This window comes from Convolutriloba macropyga, chromosome 8, assembly GCF_964194025.1.
Source record: "Convolutriloba macropyga chromosome 8, txConMacr16.3, whole genome shotgun sequence".
Lineage (NCBI taxonomy): Eukaryota > Metazoa > Xenacoelomorpha > Acoela > Convolutidae > Convolutriloba > Convolutriloba macropyga.
The window spans coordinates 12,307,562-12,323,552 of NC_134475.1; the positions used below are offsets into that span (position 1 = coordinate 12,307,562).

The 15,991-nt window shown below is 34.6% G+C and overlaps 2 protein-coding genes across 2 annotated transcripts; both read right to left on the reverse strand.

Moving 5' to 3' along the window:
• Positions 1-2,146: 2,146 nt before the first annotated feature.
• LOC142343940 (uncharacterized) lies at positions 2,147-6,666 on the reverse strand. Its single transcript, XM_075395340.1, has 2 exons — positions 4,984-6,666; positions 2,147-2,455 (listed from the first exon to the last, which is right to left on the reverse strand). Exons 1-2 carry the CDS (start codon positions 5,167-5,169, stop codon positions 2,213-2,215), a joined length of 429 nt encoding a protein of 142 aa, XP_075251455.1. The 5' UTR covers positions 5,170-6,666; the 3' UTR covers positions 2,147-2,212.
• An 854-nt stretch (positions 6,667-7,520) lies between these two features.
• On the reverse strand, positions 7,521-15,984 carry LOC142344477 (uncharacterized). The gene is made up of 2 exons (XM_075396137.1): positions 15,675-15,984; positions 7,521-7,825 (listed from the first exon to the last, which is right to left on the reverse strand). Exons 1-2 carry the CDS (start codon positions 15,888-15,890, stop codon positions 7,649-7,651), a joined length of 393 nt encoding a protein of 130 aa, XP_075252252.1. The 5' UTR covers positions 15,891-15,984; the 3' UTR covers positions 7,521-7,648.
• Positions 15,985-15,991: the final 7 nt, after the last annotated feature.

Sequence of the window (15,991 nt, forward strand, 5' to 3'; positions counted from 1 at the left end):
GTTTGAACAACAAACTTTATTTCGGAGTGAGAGCAATTGAAATCACTCAAAAATCAAGAACTGCGTAAAAAAGTCAACTGAGAAGTAAAAGATTATTCTAGAAGTAAATCCCAAAAACGGTCAGGCGAAAATTTTGCTTAAAAAGACACAAATGTTTACAATAATTGCTTCTCATTGAGAACAATTAAAAATAAGGACATACGAGCGAGGAGAATATTGAAAATTATCCAGCAAGGACAGCAAAAATGACATCTATTAGGTAAAATACGCAGTTGATTGTTTTAATCTAACAACCTCCCTTCCTCGACAACCATTTTTATCGAAGCGTCAACAATTTCGCGCGGCCTTTTGTCCTAAAGCCTCTGATGCAGAATATAGAGCGCCTAAAAATAGCGAAGCTGATTGTCGTTCCCGGTGAGTCAATATCAGCATAGCTATCATCTTTCTGTATAGAGATCTTCAAAGCTATTTGTCATATAATGCCTCAAGATAAATGGCCAGCTCAGCTCCACCAGTACATGCGATGAAAAATGAATAGAAAGTGGCTTTTTGACGTCCACTAACTTTTGCTCTTATGTTTGCTCGTGATGGCCTCATGATATTTGTAGGCTTCGACACTGATTTGACTTTTTGTCAGTCGATTAACAATTTCTACGTCGAATTAATTTCTTCAAGTTCTGCACTGATTATTTGCTATATTCGCATATTCTCCAAGAAGATGAACGAAATATTGATAATGCGCAATTGTACAAAAAATGTGCTAAGATGTAGATGTATCAAAGTCAAATGGTTCGTTTTCAAAACAAATTGAGAGGAATCACACAACTTTTCCGCAGGACATCTTTTGTTCCAAAAACGATTTTTGAAATATCTTTCAATTTAGGAAAAAGTTATCCTGGCTATTGGGCTCGGGACTTGAGATAATAGTAAAAACAAACTGGTGAGAAATTTTTCGTTCAATGGTAGAAGAGCGACGAACAAAGTATTTTGATAAATTCGAAAGGTTTTGGTTTTTGCGGGTTTCAAATGGTTAAGGTATCATAACTCATAGTCGGCGGTATCAAAAAGTAGCCGCTGAAATTTTTACGTGAAAACAGCCTTACAAAACCAGCAATGATTAAAATCGTTTAAACTTAATTCCAAAAAATACTTAAGAAAAAAAAATTTGATGGGAACATGAATCAAAGGGCTCACATTGCTGCAAAGTATAACAAATTGAAAAATTTACGCCCAGTTTTACTTTTATTGGACCAATATACTGATTCAGATATCGAAAAACAAAAAACATAGCCGGCATACTGCCGGAAAATAGCCGTGATAGATGCTTGTGGCTATGACCAGCAGTCCTTTATTAGTCCACTAGAATTTTTGCGTTAGATTCGGACTGTCATTTTTATGAGATACATTAGCTCTATAATAAAGCCCTAATAGGGCTTTTCAAAATTAATATTCGAAATCAAAAACTCAAGACTCTAATAATCAAGAATTAGGGTATATGTTTGGCACTACATAGATGCAGACTATTGAGTTCAGAAGTCAAATTATTGGGTGTGGTAAGTCACGCAATTGACCTAAAAAAAACAGAAACGCGGGACGCAGGGTAAGACGAAAAAAAAATCTGTTAGACGAAGTAAAAACACATAGCAGGACAAGTCCTGACGCACAATTCAAAAAATTTTCATTGACTAAACAAAAAACTAGACCTAGAACGCACTATGAGTGAATTGGGAAAATCGTTTCTTGAACATCAGATCAAAAAACTTAAAAAAAAAACAGGAAATCAAGGTCAAAATTACGCATGTGAACAAAAAACCACTAGCGAGAAATGGTAATTTGGCTCAAACACTAATAACCGCGGCTAATAATAATGACGCGGCTATTAATTACCGTCTGCCGCAGAAGCCTTGCAAACGTTTTTGACAGAGCAAAACCACTCATGGCACAAACCGCAACTTTGGCTCTATTAAAACTGCTGTGCATCATTAATTGCGTCAAATACAAAATTTAAGATAATTTGTGAGCACTCTTTCTGCGTTATGCCACATTGAAAAATCTCCGCCTCTGATTTCACTCACATTAGGTAAAAGTACACCAACTTGAGTGTAGTTTACGACATCGAAAACGTTTAAAACGAGAATCTCTGTCAAAGTATTGCAATTTAAAATTTAGTAATGTAATCTAAATAAATTTTATAAATTTGCAGAATAATCTATCATGTTGCAGCACCGTTAGTAGGGGAAAATACCCATCGCTCACAGCAGGAACTGCTTCCACTGTTTTCAGAGGGGTGGGAATGTCGTCGGACAGCCCTATCAATTAGGACTACGGCTAGGAGGAACAATGCAATGCCAGAGGCTACCAGCACAGTATACCAGAAGCTATTCGGGTTTCGGGATGTCAAGGGTTCGCACATAGCTCTGCCGAAAAGCTTCCATCTCCTTTCTTTCCTGGGAGGCTGGAGTAGAAAAAATTAACATAATCCAACTAATGTCGGACAAATTGCTCTCCTCGAACGACAGGCGGTGCAATTTAGTTCAGGAGCTGTAACCTAGATAAAAATTTCTTTATGGGAGCAAAAAAGTCTGTCCAGGGAGGGATTGAAACCAACGACTTCCGGATTCTTCGACAGAAGCATTAACCACTCGGCTACAAGACCCTTGTTTTTCCTACGCTATGTTTTTATTTTGGCAAAATTTAATTCGGACTGCATTGAGATCACTCAAAAATAAAAAAAAGACAAGCTTGAGAAAGTCACTTGAGAAGTCAAAGAATGTTCGGATCTATTCTGTTTCGCTCTCCTCCCCCCCGTTTTGTTACGCCCCCTAAGACTTATATGAACGACGTTCAAATAGCGGGCATCTAAAATTGGGCCTTATGGGTTATCCCGTTTCCACTTCTGACTTCAATTTTTTCTACTGACTCTGTTCATTTTGAATTGCTTTGCTGAGCAACTGATGTTCAAAATCACCTTTAGCGGAATGAGAGAAGAGAGAAACTAGCCTAGAGAAGTCAAAAAGATATCACGCAAAATGTTGAAAAAGCGGCAAAATGAGGTAAAGCGAAACATTTTTTCATTCGAAGGAGTAAAAAAACATAGCAGGACAAGTCCTGAAATACAATTCAAAGGATTGAATGAAAAACTTAGAATTACTCTACCTGACCAGTAGATCGATTCAACGATGCCAGCCAAAACAAAAAAAAACAATCAAAAAATTGAGAAACAAACAATCAAACGAACTAAACAAATATATAATCATTGATAAAACTTTGAAGCTTTTACCCCTAAGGCAAAAACTGATCCCTTTAAATATACCTATTTCAAAATTATGTTCAAAACCAAATTTTGTTTCTGAAATTGGTGCAGTATTTTATCAGCAAGGCCTGAAAAAAATCATTGGCCCATGAAGATCGATTAACTCGAAAATTTTAAAAAATTAAAAAAAATTATGTCAATTGAATTTTTAATGAAATGTTGCTGAAAATCGTGATATTAATAACTTCAGAATCATTTCTTAAGAAATGATTCTAGTGTCTCTAGAGGCTATCCAGTAAACCAATTCCAAGCCATAAAAAATTAATTGGTTCAAAGATCGAGAGGCAAAAATTTTTATTAAAAAATTCAACTTTCAAAAAAATAGAAATTCGTTCTATTAAAATCATGAAAACCATCAAATTACCCCTAGCAACTATTTAATAGCATACTTTCAAACTCTGTATGAGATTATCTGTCTACTCAGGCAAGAAAAACTGAAAAAAAGACAAATGTTTTGAAAAAACTTAAAAAACTTGCAAGTTTTATCAGAAAATTTTCAGATTTCGTAAAGTTAAAATGTTGAAAACAAATCCATTGAAACTAACAACTATGCAGTAATTTTTCAAGACCGTGGAATAGGTTTCCTGGCACTTGAGAATGGACAAATATCAAAAATTGACAAAAACTTTAGGAAACCTCAAAAAAATTGAAAATTCATCAAAAAATGCTAAATTCGAGACATTAAAACGTTGAAAAGCACTCCATTATTACTAAAAACTATACAGTGCCCTATTATCAAATCTTAAAGGAGATTCACTGGCCCCTGAAGCTGGGAAAAAGCAAAAATGACCAAAATTTTCAAAAAAACTTGAAAAAAATTGCAAAAACTAGTATCATTTTGTGTTTGTGTTTGTAGTACCAAAACATAATAGCTCATAAAATGCTCATAACAAGTACTTTTGTCTCGCAAAAGGCCTTCATCAGTTTTTAAAAACTTCAACCTAAGACTAATCAAGCAAAAAAACTTAAAAAATCACAAAAAAACATGAAAAATTGCACCATTTTGAGCCCAAAAACTCCTTAAAATGACCTTTTAACCTTGAATTGAGGCCATCCCAGCAGCTGCAACACCCTAAGCATTCGATGGAACACTAACGTCCACTTTGGGCCTCTAATGAAACTTAATGCCCGCTGCGCTTTACCTGTTTATCCCGTTTTGAAAGATCAAAGTCATTGAAAAATGTGTGAACACATCTTAAAAAAAACACAGCGCCCCAATACAATTCAAATTCTTTGAATTTTAAAAAAATAGGAGCGCTATAATCGCCGGCTGAGAAGATGAGGGCGGCTATTAATAAGAGATCAGGAAATATGGGGCCTCAATTCTCATTTTATGGCATTCTGATCTGCGACCGTTGGGTTTTACCAGCGTCCTCCAGAAGACAGCCATCCAAGCAAAGTAAAATATTTTTATTTCCTCTTAATAAAGCGTAGGTCAAACAGTTGAGCAAGTCATAAAAATCGGGACAAAATTAATCCCGCTGATTGTGTTAATACTACATGTTCCGACGGGTACAGTCTCGAGGACTTGCTAATCCATGAAAAGGGTTTACTTTGGAGAGTGACAGACCAAAACTCTTGAAATTTTGGATCCAAAAACTGTAGGGTTTGCACAAAAGATCTAAACATAAACCCGATGACGTTTTCATTTTTCACAACGCGAAACTAACCAGTTGCGTTCTGCAAATAGGACACGTATGCAGACTCTGTTTAGATCTGTTGAGACATTGTTTACAGAAGACGTGATTGCATTCTGTGCTCACTGCTTTCCTCAACACTCCCAAACAAATTGGACACTTGTTCTCATGACCAGAACCAGAATTGATGCACACAGTTTCCAGAGTTACTGATGACATTGTTGGGGTTAATTCATAACCAACCTTTCACCAAGCAATTGAGAATAGGCTTAGCTCTCGAAATAATCTCTCCGAGGTTTTGATGCCCAAAATAGAGCTGTGGTCCTGAAGCTGTTGCTTTCGTCAAATTAACGGTCGTTCCTTCCAGTTGCAATAAAATTTGGAAAAACTAATTTCTACCAAAAAAAATATCTCGCTTTCGCATCTCAATTTTAAAATTCGAGGGTTGAAATTACATGAATTCAACAAAATTTGTCTGTAGCCAATGTAGCAAAACCGATCTCTAAAGAGCCTTTTTGACAGTTTTTACTATGGTCTTTGAACAATTATGAGGCCATAACAATTAATGTAATAATTTTTGCGTAATAAATCTTTCAATTGAAAAATTTTCTGTAGATAAAATCAATTCGAACTTCTTTTGAGTTCATTAAAGCTTCATAGAGGTTCGCTTTCATAACTATTGAAAGCAAAGATGGTAGTCGAACAATGAACAATTAAATTCTTAAGATACTATAATCAGAATCCTAACTGCGGAAAATGACCAGAGACCACAAAGCTAATTTGAGAAATTGAAATGACTAAATAACTCCCAGTTCCTGTTTGAAGTTAGAATCAGAAACTGGCCGAATTTCTCTGCTAATTTGCTCAAATTGGTCCAACGTCGCTATCAAGACAAAGCTTAATTAGTGCAACACCGAGTAAATTTGATCAACAACAGTTCTATTTGCTCACAGCGTGTACAACCATGCCTTTAAGTGCCCATTTCTCATTTTAGGATTTTGGGGTCACTCAGGAGAGGGTCAGACCCCATTAAACCAAACGGAGGTTTAGCAGACAAGATTAAGCTGTTTATGACACGAAAATACCTTTCAGCACTTAAAAAATAAATCAGGTAGTCGTTTCGAGGAGGGTCGTTGGTTTTACAGCCGAGATTCATTTTTTCTAAGCTTTAACATCTACAAATTTGTACTGATCACTACACTAAGATACACTCCTGTCACACAGGCATCAATAATCGACAACCAAATAGATTACTGCAGATTTAACTTCATCAAATTCTTAGTTCTTCTTTTCGGCTTAGCGCAAAATCGGTCGAAGAATTCCATACATCAACAAGGGTTCAAACTCAAAAACAATAGACAATTCATTTGATGGTTATTTACATTAAGCATTATTCATATCAAGTTGTGGTTCAAGTGTATCTATGAATAATTCAACTATTGCGACATAGCTGTCGCTTCGTTACATCTGCAAGTGGGTGCTTAAGGACGTCTAGGCTTCCCATAGCAAGGTCTATAAATGCATTTCCATGTTCACAAATTTTATCTAAAGAGTGCCAACTAAAAAACATGCACCCCATATCTAAACAGTTGGCATATGAAACATTCCCAATTTCATGGAAAAAATCAAAAAAAGCAAATATTGTATTTAGAACAACCCAGTGAAATGAAACTTGATATACCTTGCCAACACATGCAAGATCTTGACAGTCTTGACAAAACATGGATTTTCTTACCCAGATCTTGATAGGACAAAAATTCTTAGTACATCTTGGTAAGATCTTGCCATGATCTTATCAAGCTGTATAAAGAAAATTTCTCTGTTAAACTTGCCAAGATCATGGTTAAACATGGCAATATAAATTTCACTGTAATTGAGAGGCGTAAAAAGTAATCAAAGTGTTGTGATTGCTCTTTTCCAGGACATTATATTTTTAAGTTGCTCTTTTTTGTTTTTAGTTTTTTTTAAATGGGCCCTTAGTGGGGGTCTTCTCGGTGGCGGTCCTGTATAAGGTGTGTACTGTGTACAAACCGAGCTACCATCTACTCAAAAATTTCATTAAACTGGAAAAAGCGGCTCATTTGTTGGTTAATAAACTAACGGTAGCAGCATTTTCAGACATTCTTGATAATTCTTGCTAATTCTTAATAAATCTTGATAATTCTTGCTTAATCTTATGATTTCATGCTAATTCATGATTTTGGGTGCTTTTGAATTTTTAATACTTGGTACACCTTGCCATTTCATGTTTAATCTTTCTTGGAAATCTTGCCAAGATCTTGTTTCTTGACACCCATACAAAGATCTTGCAAGTTCGTACATATCTTGATATTATCTTGCCATGTAACATGGCAAGATCTTGGCCAGATTTTCCATGATTAAGTATGTTTCTTATCAAGGCCATCAAGTTTCATTTCACTGGGAACATAAATTCGCCTCCCCAAAACATGTTTATAAATTATTAACCTTCAACTAACAGGGATATTAAAACATACAATGTGATTTAAATGTCATCGAAAAGTTACAATAGCTTTCATGGCCAATTACATTATACCACTCAAAATAATTACTGAATCTAATAAACCATCTATTACTTCCTGAGAATAAACACCATACAATTAACCTGTAGTTTTTATCGATAAGTTTTTGCCAAGAACCTCAACCAAAAAGAGTCCAAGAATTAAATACATTTTACAGTCTACGTTCGATGATTTTCCACCTCCATTACAAATAACTTCTTGATGCCATACCATAAAAGGACAGCAAGAGCCACCAAAATAGTAAAGCCAAATAAAATCACCACACGATCTGGCTGCTTGCTCGCCATCTTCGGCAGTTGCCCCCGTCGTCCATCGATGGGGACTTTTTCTGGTTCCTATAATCAATAACTCTCATCGTCTAAACCTTCATTGGATAGTGCTAAACTCATTGTAACAACTTTTAACCCCCCCCCCCCAAAAAAAAAACCATAAAAAACTCAATATACGTTCGAAAATCTTCCATATAATTGAAACAATTAAAGAAATAAGATAGACCACCAGCCCTTTAATAGATCACTAGACTTTTTGAGTTAGATTCCGACTGTCATTTTTATGAGACACATACGCTCTACAAGGAAAACGCCGTAATAAAGCTTAAATAAAATTAGTATTCGAAATAACAAACTCAAGACAAACTCAAAAAATTTGAAGCTCATTACGTGAGTTCAGAAGTCACGTAATTGACCTAAAAGACGTCACGTACACAAATATTAACTGCAGAGCAGTACAAGTCACTGAAATTGAAAAAGTCAATTGTCACAAGAATCCTCGATGGAGACGACGAATTAAAAAACATAACCGAAAGAATTCAAGAAACGACTCGAAGTCGATGTGACCAAAAGAACTGGTTTTCAAATAGCTAATGTTTCCATGCAGAAAGCACCAACGCAATTAAAACAACAATCTTGAGTCAAACAACGCAAGAAAATTTCGTCAAAATAAACTAAAATTTAGGAAAAAACAATTTATTTTTCATGTAGTACAAGTACACATACAAACGAAAACCGCTGTTACATGCCATGAAAACCATTTATCCGACCACAAAATATCAGCCAAGCTTTAACGAGCTGACAAAAACTTTTATCTTTGAAGAAAAGGAGAAATTAGAAAAAAGAATTCAGTAAAATTTCTCAATTTTTCTCAAATTGCATAGAGAGAGGCAAATTTTAGCACGAAATTTGCATCTTTTGTAGTAAAAATGGCCTAAAGTCATGAGGCTTTAATTCAATTGACAATAAATTCTTTCAAACGATACAATGGGTCAAAAATAGCAAAAAACACTTGAAAATCAGCAAAAAAACTGACAAATTAATCAGAATATACCGGACATAAACTTCAAAAGGAAAAGGATTTCACAGGCAAAAACGTTTAAAACAAAAATAAGGACCCCAATAATACTCGTAAAAAAAGGCTCATATCAAAATTTTTAACATCTAACAAAACAGAGCTGATAAGAAATATAGGTGTCAGGAAAATAATAGACTCTACCGTATAGACTAAAATGTAAAAACATAGTTCAAATAATGAAAACAATAAAATAATTTGCATTAAAAATATCAATTTTTTTCAAAAATTGCACTTAAAAATCTTTTATAATTTCAATTACTTAACGCCACAAACATATTCCATTATTAGTAAAAGTAAAATAGGATTCACAACAGTGCAGAAAAAGACTTTCTAGTAATCAAATCCAAGAAGCACCAGAAACAGAGAAGAAATTGACACAAAACTGCCAAAGTCGGGCAAGCATATGTACAGTTCTATAAAACAAAATACTTCACGTTATAAAGATGCATTTAGTGCATAAAATATCAAAGTTAAATTGCCATATGCACTGATTTTTGAGGAAAAAACGTTTTAAGATCCAATATTGAAAAAATGAATTTTAAAAAGCCAAAAATGAATTGAAAAATTGGGAAATACGTGCTCATTTAGAATTTAAAACGCATTATCAGACTATCAAAAACACTATGGTATCAATTTCCGAGGCTCACACATAAATAAAGCTTCTATTAAAAACTATTTCTAAAAAACCAATTTATAAAAAACAATTGGACCAATTGGACATAAAAAACGGCTAAAAATGGTTATCTATAAGCAGCATTCTGTCAAAAAACATTTTTCAAAGTCAAAAAGTCATTCACTAATTGAAGCGCATGATCAAAAAACTTCTCTCGCTCAGAAAAAATTAGTTCCCACGGCAATTTTACTCTTTCGCTTTTAGATCAAAACCCCGTCTGAACAAATAATACTCCCCTTCGAGTCGTAAAAAAACCACGATGTCGCCATAACAGCCGCTATCGCTTCGCGGCTATTAAAAGCTTCTTCTTGCAATGAAAATCGAGACAACCCATGTTTCTTTTGAGATGAGTAAATCAGGTCATTTAGGGGCATGTGCCATAAAAATCTTCGTCTTAAAATTGAATGAAGCAGTGAGCCAAAATTATGAGTGCAACAAAAAAAGTAGACGAGAACATGAAAAGCGCTATCAAAAATATTGTCGACAGAATGACAAAAATAGCCGTGTTTAGCTTGACTAACTTCCATACAGACAGACAGCCTATTCCTAAACAGTGCAAATAAAAGTTCGAACTAGCTTTACATTTTTTTGTTGACTTAGCTGAAAGTCGGTCAAAGATGCAGACACATCAAAAAGGGTTTCAAAATCAAAGATTTCATCGCCCAAGCAAAAGACAATTCCTTCCATGGTTCTTTACAATTCCCATTATTGATCAAGCTGTCCTTTGAATGTGTCTATGAATAATTCAACTATTGCGGCAGGCAAAGCAAAAAGGCAGAACACGATAGGAAAAAAATTAACACTAAAGTTTCAAAAAATAACCAACGCACTGAAAACTTTTAAATGCATTGCATGATCGTGGTTTCTGTTGCTGAAACATTAATAGACAGTCACCAGAGATTTCAAATAGGACATCAATAATATGAAAACATTCAAAATTCATCAAAATTCTCAAAACAATCCATTGAACAATCTGTCAAATACCATTTAATCTAATCTATATGTAAAGCGCAAAAGCAAAAGAAGTGTAGAAATAGGATTTCTAGAAAAAGGTCAACCATTAGTTGAGTATTCCAATTAAACGTTTGTAACTCTTGTTTACCGAAAAAGTTTTTTTTATAGCGAAAGATATGATGAAACATCTAGTCCCACAAAATTAAGCTAGAAAACCAAAAAAAAAAACATTAAGATGAAATTCAAGATCTCGGAAAATATCCCCTGCACTTCCAACTTCTGCTTTCACAGCAACTTTTGATCTTCGTTGAGCAAAACTATGAACAAACTTATTGCTAAAAATTACACGCTACCTCAGAAAACTTGGGTACTCGTTATAAAGTCAACTCCAGTTAACTACTCTAGAAAATAAACCTACTAAAATCGCACGATCTGCTCTCAAAACGACAGAGAGGGTGAGTTTTGATTGTAGCTTGCTTCATTCTGTAGCCTGTTAATGTCAGTAGACAGATCACTACTAAAAATTAGAAGCAACAAATGAAATTAATGTCGCATTACTTTTGACACACTTTTAGTGGTAAACTGCCCCAAAAATAAGACAGCAGCTTAAACTCTGAAACATAACAATTCAGATAACACAAAAATCAAGTCACAGTAACAAAACTCAATCAAGAAGTAAAATTAGTCAAGCGCAGGAGAGAAAATTCTAGAACGAAATGCCCAAGCATAAGGGAGATACCCGCGTTAATAGCTGCATCAAATTTCTTTGGAGAGCAAATAAAATAAATACAACTGTTCACGCATTTGCATTTATGCCTGATTGTATACTCACTCATAGCTAAAAACTTATTTCAGAACATCGAATGGAAAAACAAACATCGCTTAAAAAAATCTATCCCACAGAGCCGCATTCGGTTTCAGCTCTTCAATCAACCTGCGTAGAAAATATTATTTTAGGTTCAAGAAAACCAAAAAACAGCCCAATACAGCTAATTAACATATACCATAAGAGAATTACGCACCTAGTTTCAGTTGAATTATCGCACAATCCAAGAATTGCTACTTGACATTAGACAGATAAAAGGTTAAAAATTATTAAGGTAATTTAGTAAATATTGTAGAAGTCCACTTACTAAAAAGTCAGCCTCTAAAGCAATTATAAACCAGATTTTGATTTAGAACTGACTATGTTAGAAAAAAGTTTGCAAATACAGCAAAGATTCTTAAAAATCTAAGCTCAACTAAAAAACATTACTAAAACTAATTACTAAAATTAATTACTAAAAAACATAGCTGGCAAATCGCAGGAAACTAGCCGCCGTTAACACGCTTGACGCACGCACAACGGGATTGAAACAAAAGGAAGAAGAGAAAAAATTGCCAGAACTTGTCTCTGAGTGTCAAAACGAGTTCTAAATTGGTGTGCAGTTTTGGTTAGATTCTAAAACTATACCGAGTTCAGCCTCTAAATGGAAAGCACTAACGCTTAATAATAACATCAGCTAGCAATCGCTCTAATGAACTTTTATAACCTAATTCACTATGAGTTAATGACCGGGCTTCATCGATTTATCCCTTTTCTTTTGATTTTGCTCCTTTGACATTGACAGTGTTCACTGCATAGTGAATTACGCTATGCAGTGAACACTGTCATTGTCAAAGGAGCAAAATCAAAAGAAAAGGGATAAATCGATGAAGCCCGGTCATTAACTCATAGTGAATTAGGTCATTAAATCATAAGTGAAAAATTCAAAATCCATTCAGTTGAAACAGAGTAGTTGAGGTACGTCAGGAGTCAAACGTGCAAATCATGACTTACATAAAACGGAAAATGAAATCAAAAGGTAAAGCGAAAATAAAAACATATCAGGTCCTGACACAATTTAATGTCACAATAAAGTCCTGACACAATTTAATGAATTTTCATTGACTAAACAAAAGGCTAGACCTAAATGGGCAATACATTAATTGAGAAAACCGATTAGAAAAAATCTGCTAAAAAATTAGCAAATATGAAGTCAAATTTCTGCATTTGAACAAAAAAACCACAATCGAGAACGCGAATTTTTGTTCAAACGCCATTTTCTCATTCTAATTTGAAGTTGGAGTGAAGAAAATTAACGCAATTGACCTAAAAGATGTCACGTTAAAAGACGAAATTGAAAGTCGAAATTGAAAAAGTCAGTGGTCGCAAGAATCATTAATGGAGACGAGGACACAAGCAAAACAAGTTCTGACGTACAATTCAAATAATTTTCCATTGACTAAACAAAAAACTAGACCTAGAACGAACTATATGAGAGAACTCGGAAAACCACCTCTAGAAAAAAACCCAGATCAAAAAAATAAAACCAAAAAATCAATGTCGAAATTCAGCATGTGAACAAAAAACAATAGCGAGAAAGGGAAAGTTGGGTCAAACAAAAACTTAGGCCTAGAAGGAACTTTGAATGGATTGAGAAAACCATTTAGAAAAAAATCCGACCCAAAAAAAAACAAAAAAACAAAAAACAAAGTGAAATTGCAACATGTGAACAAAAAACAACAAGCGAGAAAGCGAATGTTTGTTCAAAAACCGTGAATATATTTCACGCTTTAAAACCGAGCGCTTTTTCGCTCCACTTCAATTCCTTTTTCAGCGTGACACAAATCACTTCTCCAATTTGACTTCAAAAATCATAAAAATTATATGAAAAACACAGCCGGAACAATTCCGTAAACGAATCAAAGTAGAAAACTGACCATGCTCACAGACTTGATGCACCTCCTACTTGATTACGTGAAACAATTTGAAACAAAAACAGGACAATTTACATCAGAAACCTAATTGACAAACACAAAAAAAGAATCTGATAAGTTTACTTCAATTTGCTACTCTAAGATTCCTGTTAGAAAGATTTTGTAATACAGGTAGTTCGCAACAAAATATTACTGATCGACAGACAATGTAACAAGTTCAAAAAAAATTCGAGCAAAGGGATGGTTGGTGCGAACGCAGAATTATTCTCTTTAAATTGAAACAAAATTCTCCAAAAATCCATTAAAAACCTGCCAACCATTAAAAGAAGAAAAAACTCGGTTAGATCAGTCGTCCATCTAATACTTTGCAACAACGTATTTTGAAAAAAAATCAAGTTAAAAAACGGAAATACCCTAAAAATAAGAAATTTGTATAGCTTATTTCAGTGAATGTCCAGCGCAGTCTAGCTTTCAAGCGTCAGATTATTGTAACAACACTTAAGAATGTTGCTCATAATTGAGCAGAGTTGATCAAAAACGACAGCAGGAACCTAAAAATTGGAAATACGTGGCAAAATCATTAAACACAAACAAATTAATAACAATTTGCTCAAATTTACTCGATTTGCTTGAACAAAAACAACTCAAAGCTAATAGTAATTAAAATAAGAGAAAACCAAAAGTGCTAGAAAAAATTATTGCTAGCTGAAAATTGACACCAAAAGTGTTGAATACGATGGTCAAAAAACTTACAAAACTCACTAATACCATTTAAGAGAGAAACACCTGTGACTGAAAAAGTTGGGAAATAAAACTAAAAGTGCTGTCAAAAAGCGCGTGGCAAAAAAACCGATCGATTAATGAATTTTTTTTTCACACAAGTTTTTCTTGCTCTCTTTCTCTCTCAAATAAGCGACATGAACATAAACGCAGTTTGAAATACAATCCAACAAAAATACCGATAGAAAAGAAGCTCCACCAATACTCCTCTTCGGGTCGTAACAAAAGAGTACACAAATATAAAACAAATTCTTTGATTTGTACAAAAGGAGAGCGCCTACAAAATAGCCGTTGAGAGGCTGCCAGCTGTTAATAATAGCGAAAGAATTTAAAATCCACTCCGAAAGGTAAAGCGAATTTAAAAAACACAGCAGGACAAGTCCCGTAATACAATCCAAATAATTGAATGAGAAACTTAAAGTATTGCATCTGACCAGTGTATCAATTAACACTGGCAAACAACTTGGCGAGCAATCCCAAAATTGGAGAAACTAAAACGATCAAACAAACTAAACAAACATATAATCAATGATATAACTCTTGAAACCTTGACCTTGAAGGTCAAATTTCATCCAATTAAAAATCACAGTAATCTACGCACAAGCCCTAAAAGGGGTTAGTTGCCCACTAAAAGCGAATAAATTAAGATAGAAAAACATTAAAAATACCATTGAAAAGTTGCAAATTAATTTCAAAGTTTCTAAATTTTGCAATATTATTATATTCAAAACCGTTTTTGCTGCGCGCCTCAATCTGTCCAGTAACCAATCTGCGAAACTTAAAATTTTAATCCCCCCTTTAAGATCTATAAACTCAGAAAATGACAAAAACTCGAAAAAATCTAATTTCACTAAATATTGTCAAATTTCGTAATATTAATACCTTTCATTGTCTTCAGAAAAAATCCAGTGACCCAAGTTCAAGCCCAGGAAAATTTTCACTGGCCCAAGAAAATTGATAACCTTCAGAAGTCGGAACATGATAACCTTCAGAGCATTCTACAAACCTCAATTTAAGACTGGTCCAAAAAACTCAAAAAATGACGATAAAATCACAAAAAATGGCAACATTTTGGGCTCAAAAACTCCTAAAAATGACCTTTTAACCTTGAATTACGGCCTTCGCAGTAGCTTCATCACTCTAACCACTTGAAGGACTACTAAACGCGGCTAACGGCCTCTAACGAAACATGGCCGCTGAGCTTTACCTTTTTATCCTGTTTTGAAAGCTCAAAGTCATGGAAATAGGTATCTTACAAAAAAAAACAGAGCACCAATACAATCCAATTCTTGGATTGTCAAAAAGGAGTGCGCCTAAATAATAGCCGTTGAGAGGCTGACGGCGGCTAATAATAAGTGCATCGTTAAAAGCTCTAAGAGAGCTGCTCAAAAAAATTAATGCCTTCCGGGCTTTACCTGATCATCCCGTTTTTGAAGACGTAAACTCAACTTAAATTGCTAAAAAGATCAAGCAAAAATTTTGCAGAAACACGTTGAAAATAATTGCTACAAAAATTGAAAAGTGTCTCCTCAATGATTGATTCAGTTCTTCAAGCGCTTCTTGGTGGTACCTCTATTATCTCTCAGAATAAAATATTGATCGGCTAAATTTGACTCGACAAAAAATAAAATAGCCAGGGTGCATAAAGTTGCTACCACCCCCCAAGCAACATTGAACATTTAATATCTCACCAGTGGAGCTCTACAAAGAGGACAAATGAGCTGTCTTTCTTTAACCTCAGTGAGACATCGTTTGCAGAAAACGTGACCGCATTTAGTAACCCTCGGCTTATTCAGCTCTCCTTTGCAGATGGGGCAAAGGCAATCCTGGAACTCGCTGTCACGTTCTACTTTTGGTGCAATATTAACAAGCACATCGACAGCACTCTGATTGTCGTTTTTATCCATGAAGGGACCCCGTTTTTAAGAACAAGAACCCCGAGCCCAATTGTAACCAGAATTAATACGAATAAGTTACAAAATACTATTTAAAATTCGCGTTGCAATGA

Coding starts and splice junctions, on each gene's coding strand:
- LOC142343940 (XM_075395340.1), bottom strand. CDS start 5,169: ATGTCATCAGTAACTCTGGAAACTGTGTGCATCAATTCTGGTTCTGGT. Junction 2,456..4,983: donor CTATTTGCAGAACGCAACTG/GTTAGTTTCGCG, acceptor TTTCTACTCCAG/CCTCCCAGGAAAGAAAGGAG.
- LOC142344477 (XM_075396137.1), bottom strand. CDS start 15,890: ATGGATAAAAACGACAATCAGAGTGCTGTCGATGTGCTTGTTAATATT. Junction 7,826..15,674: donor CTCTTTGTAGAGCTCCACTG/GTGAGATATTAA, acceptor TATTGATTATAG/GAACCAGAAAAAGTCCCCAT.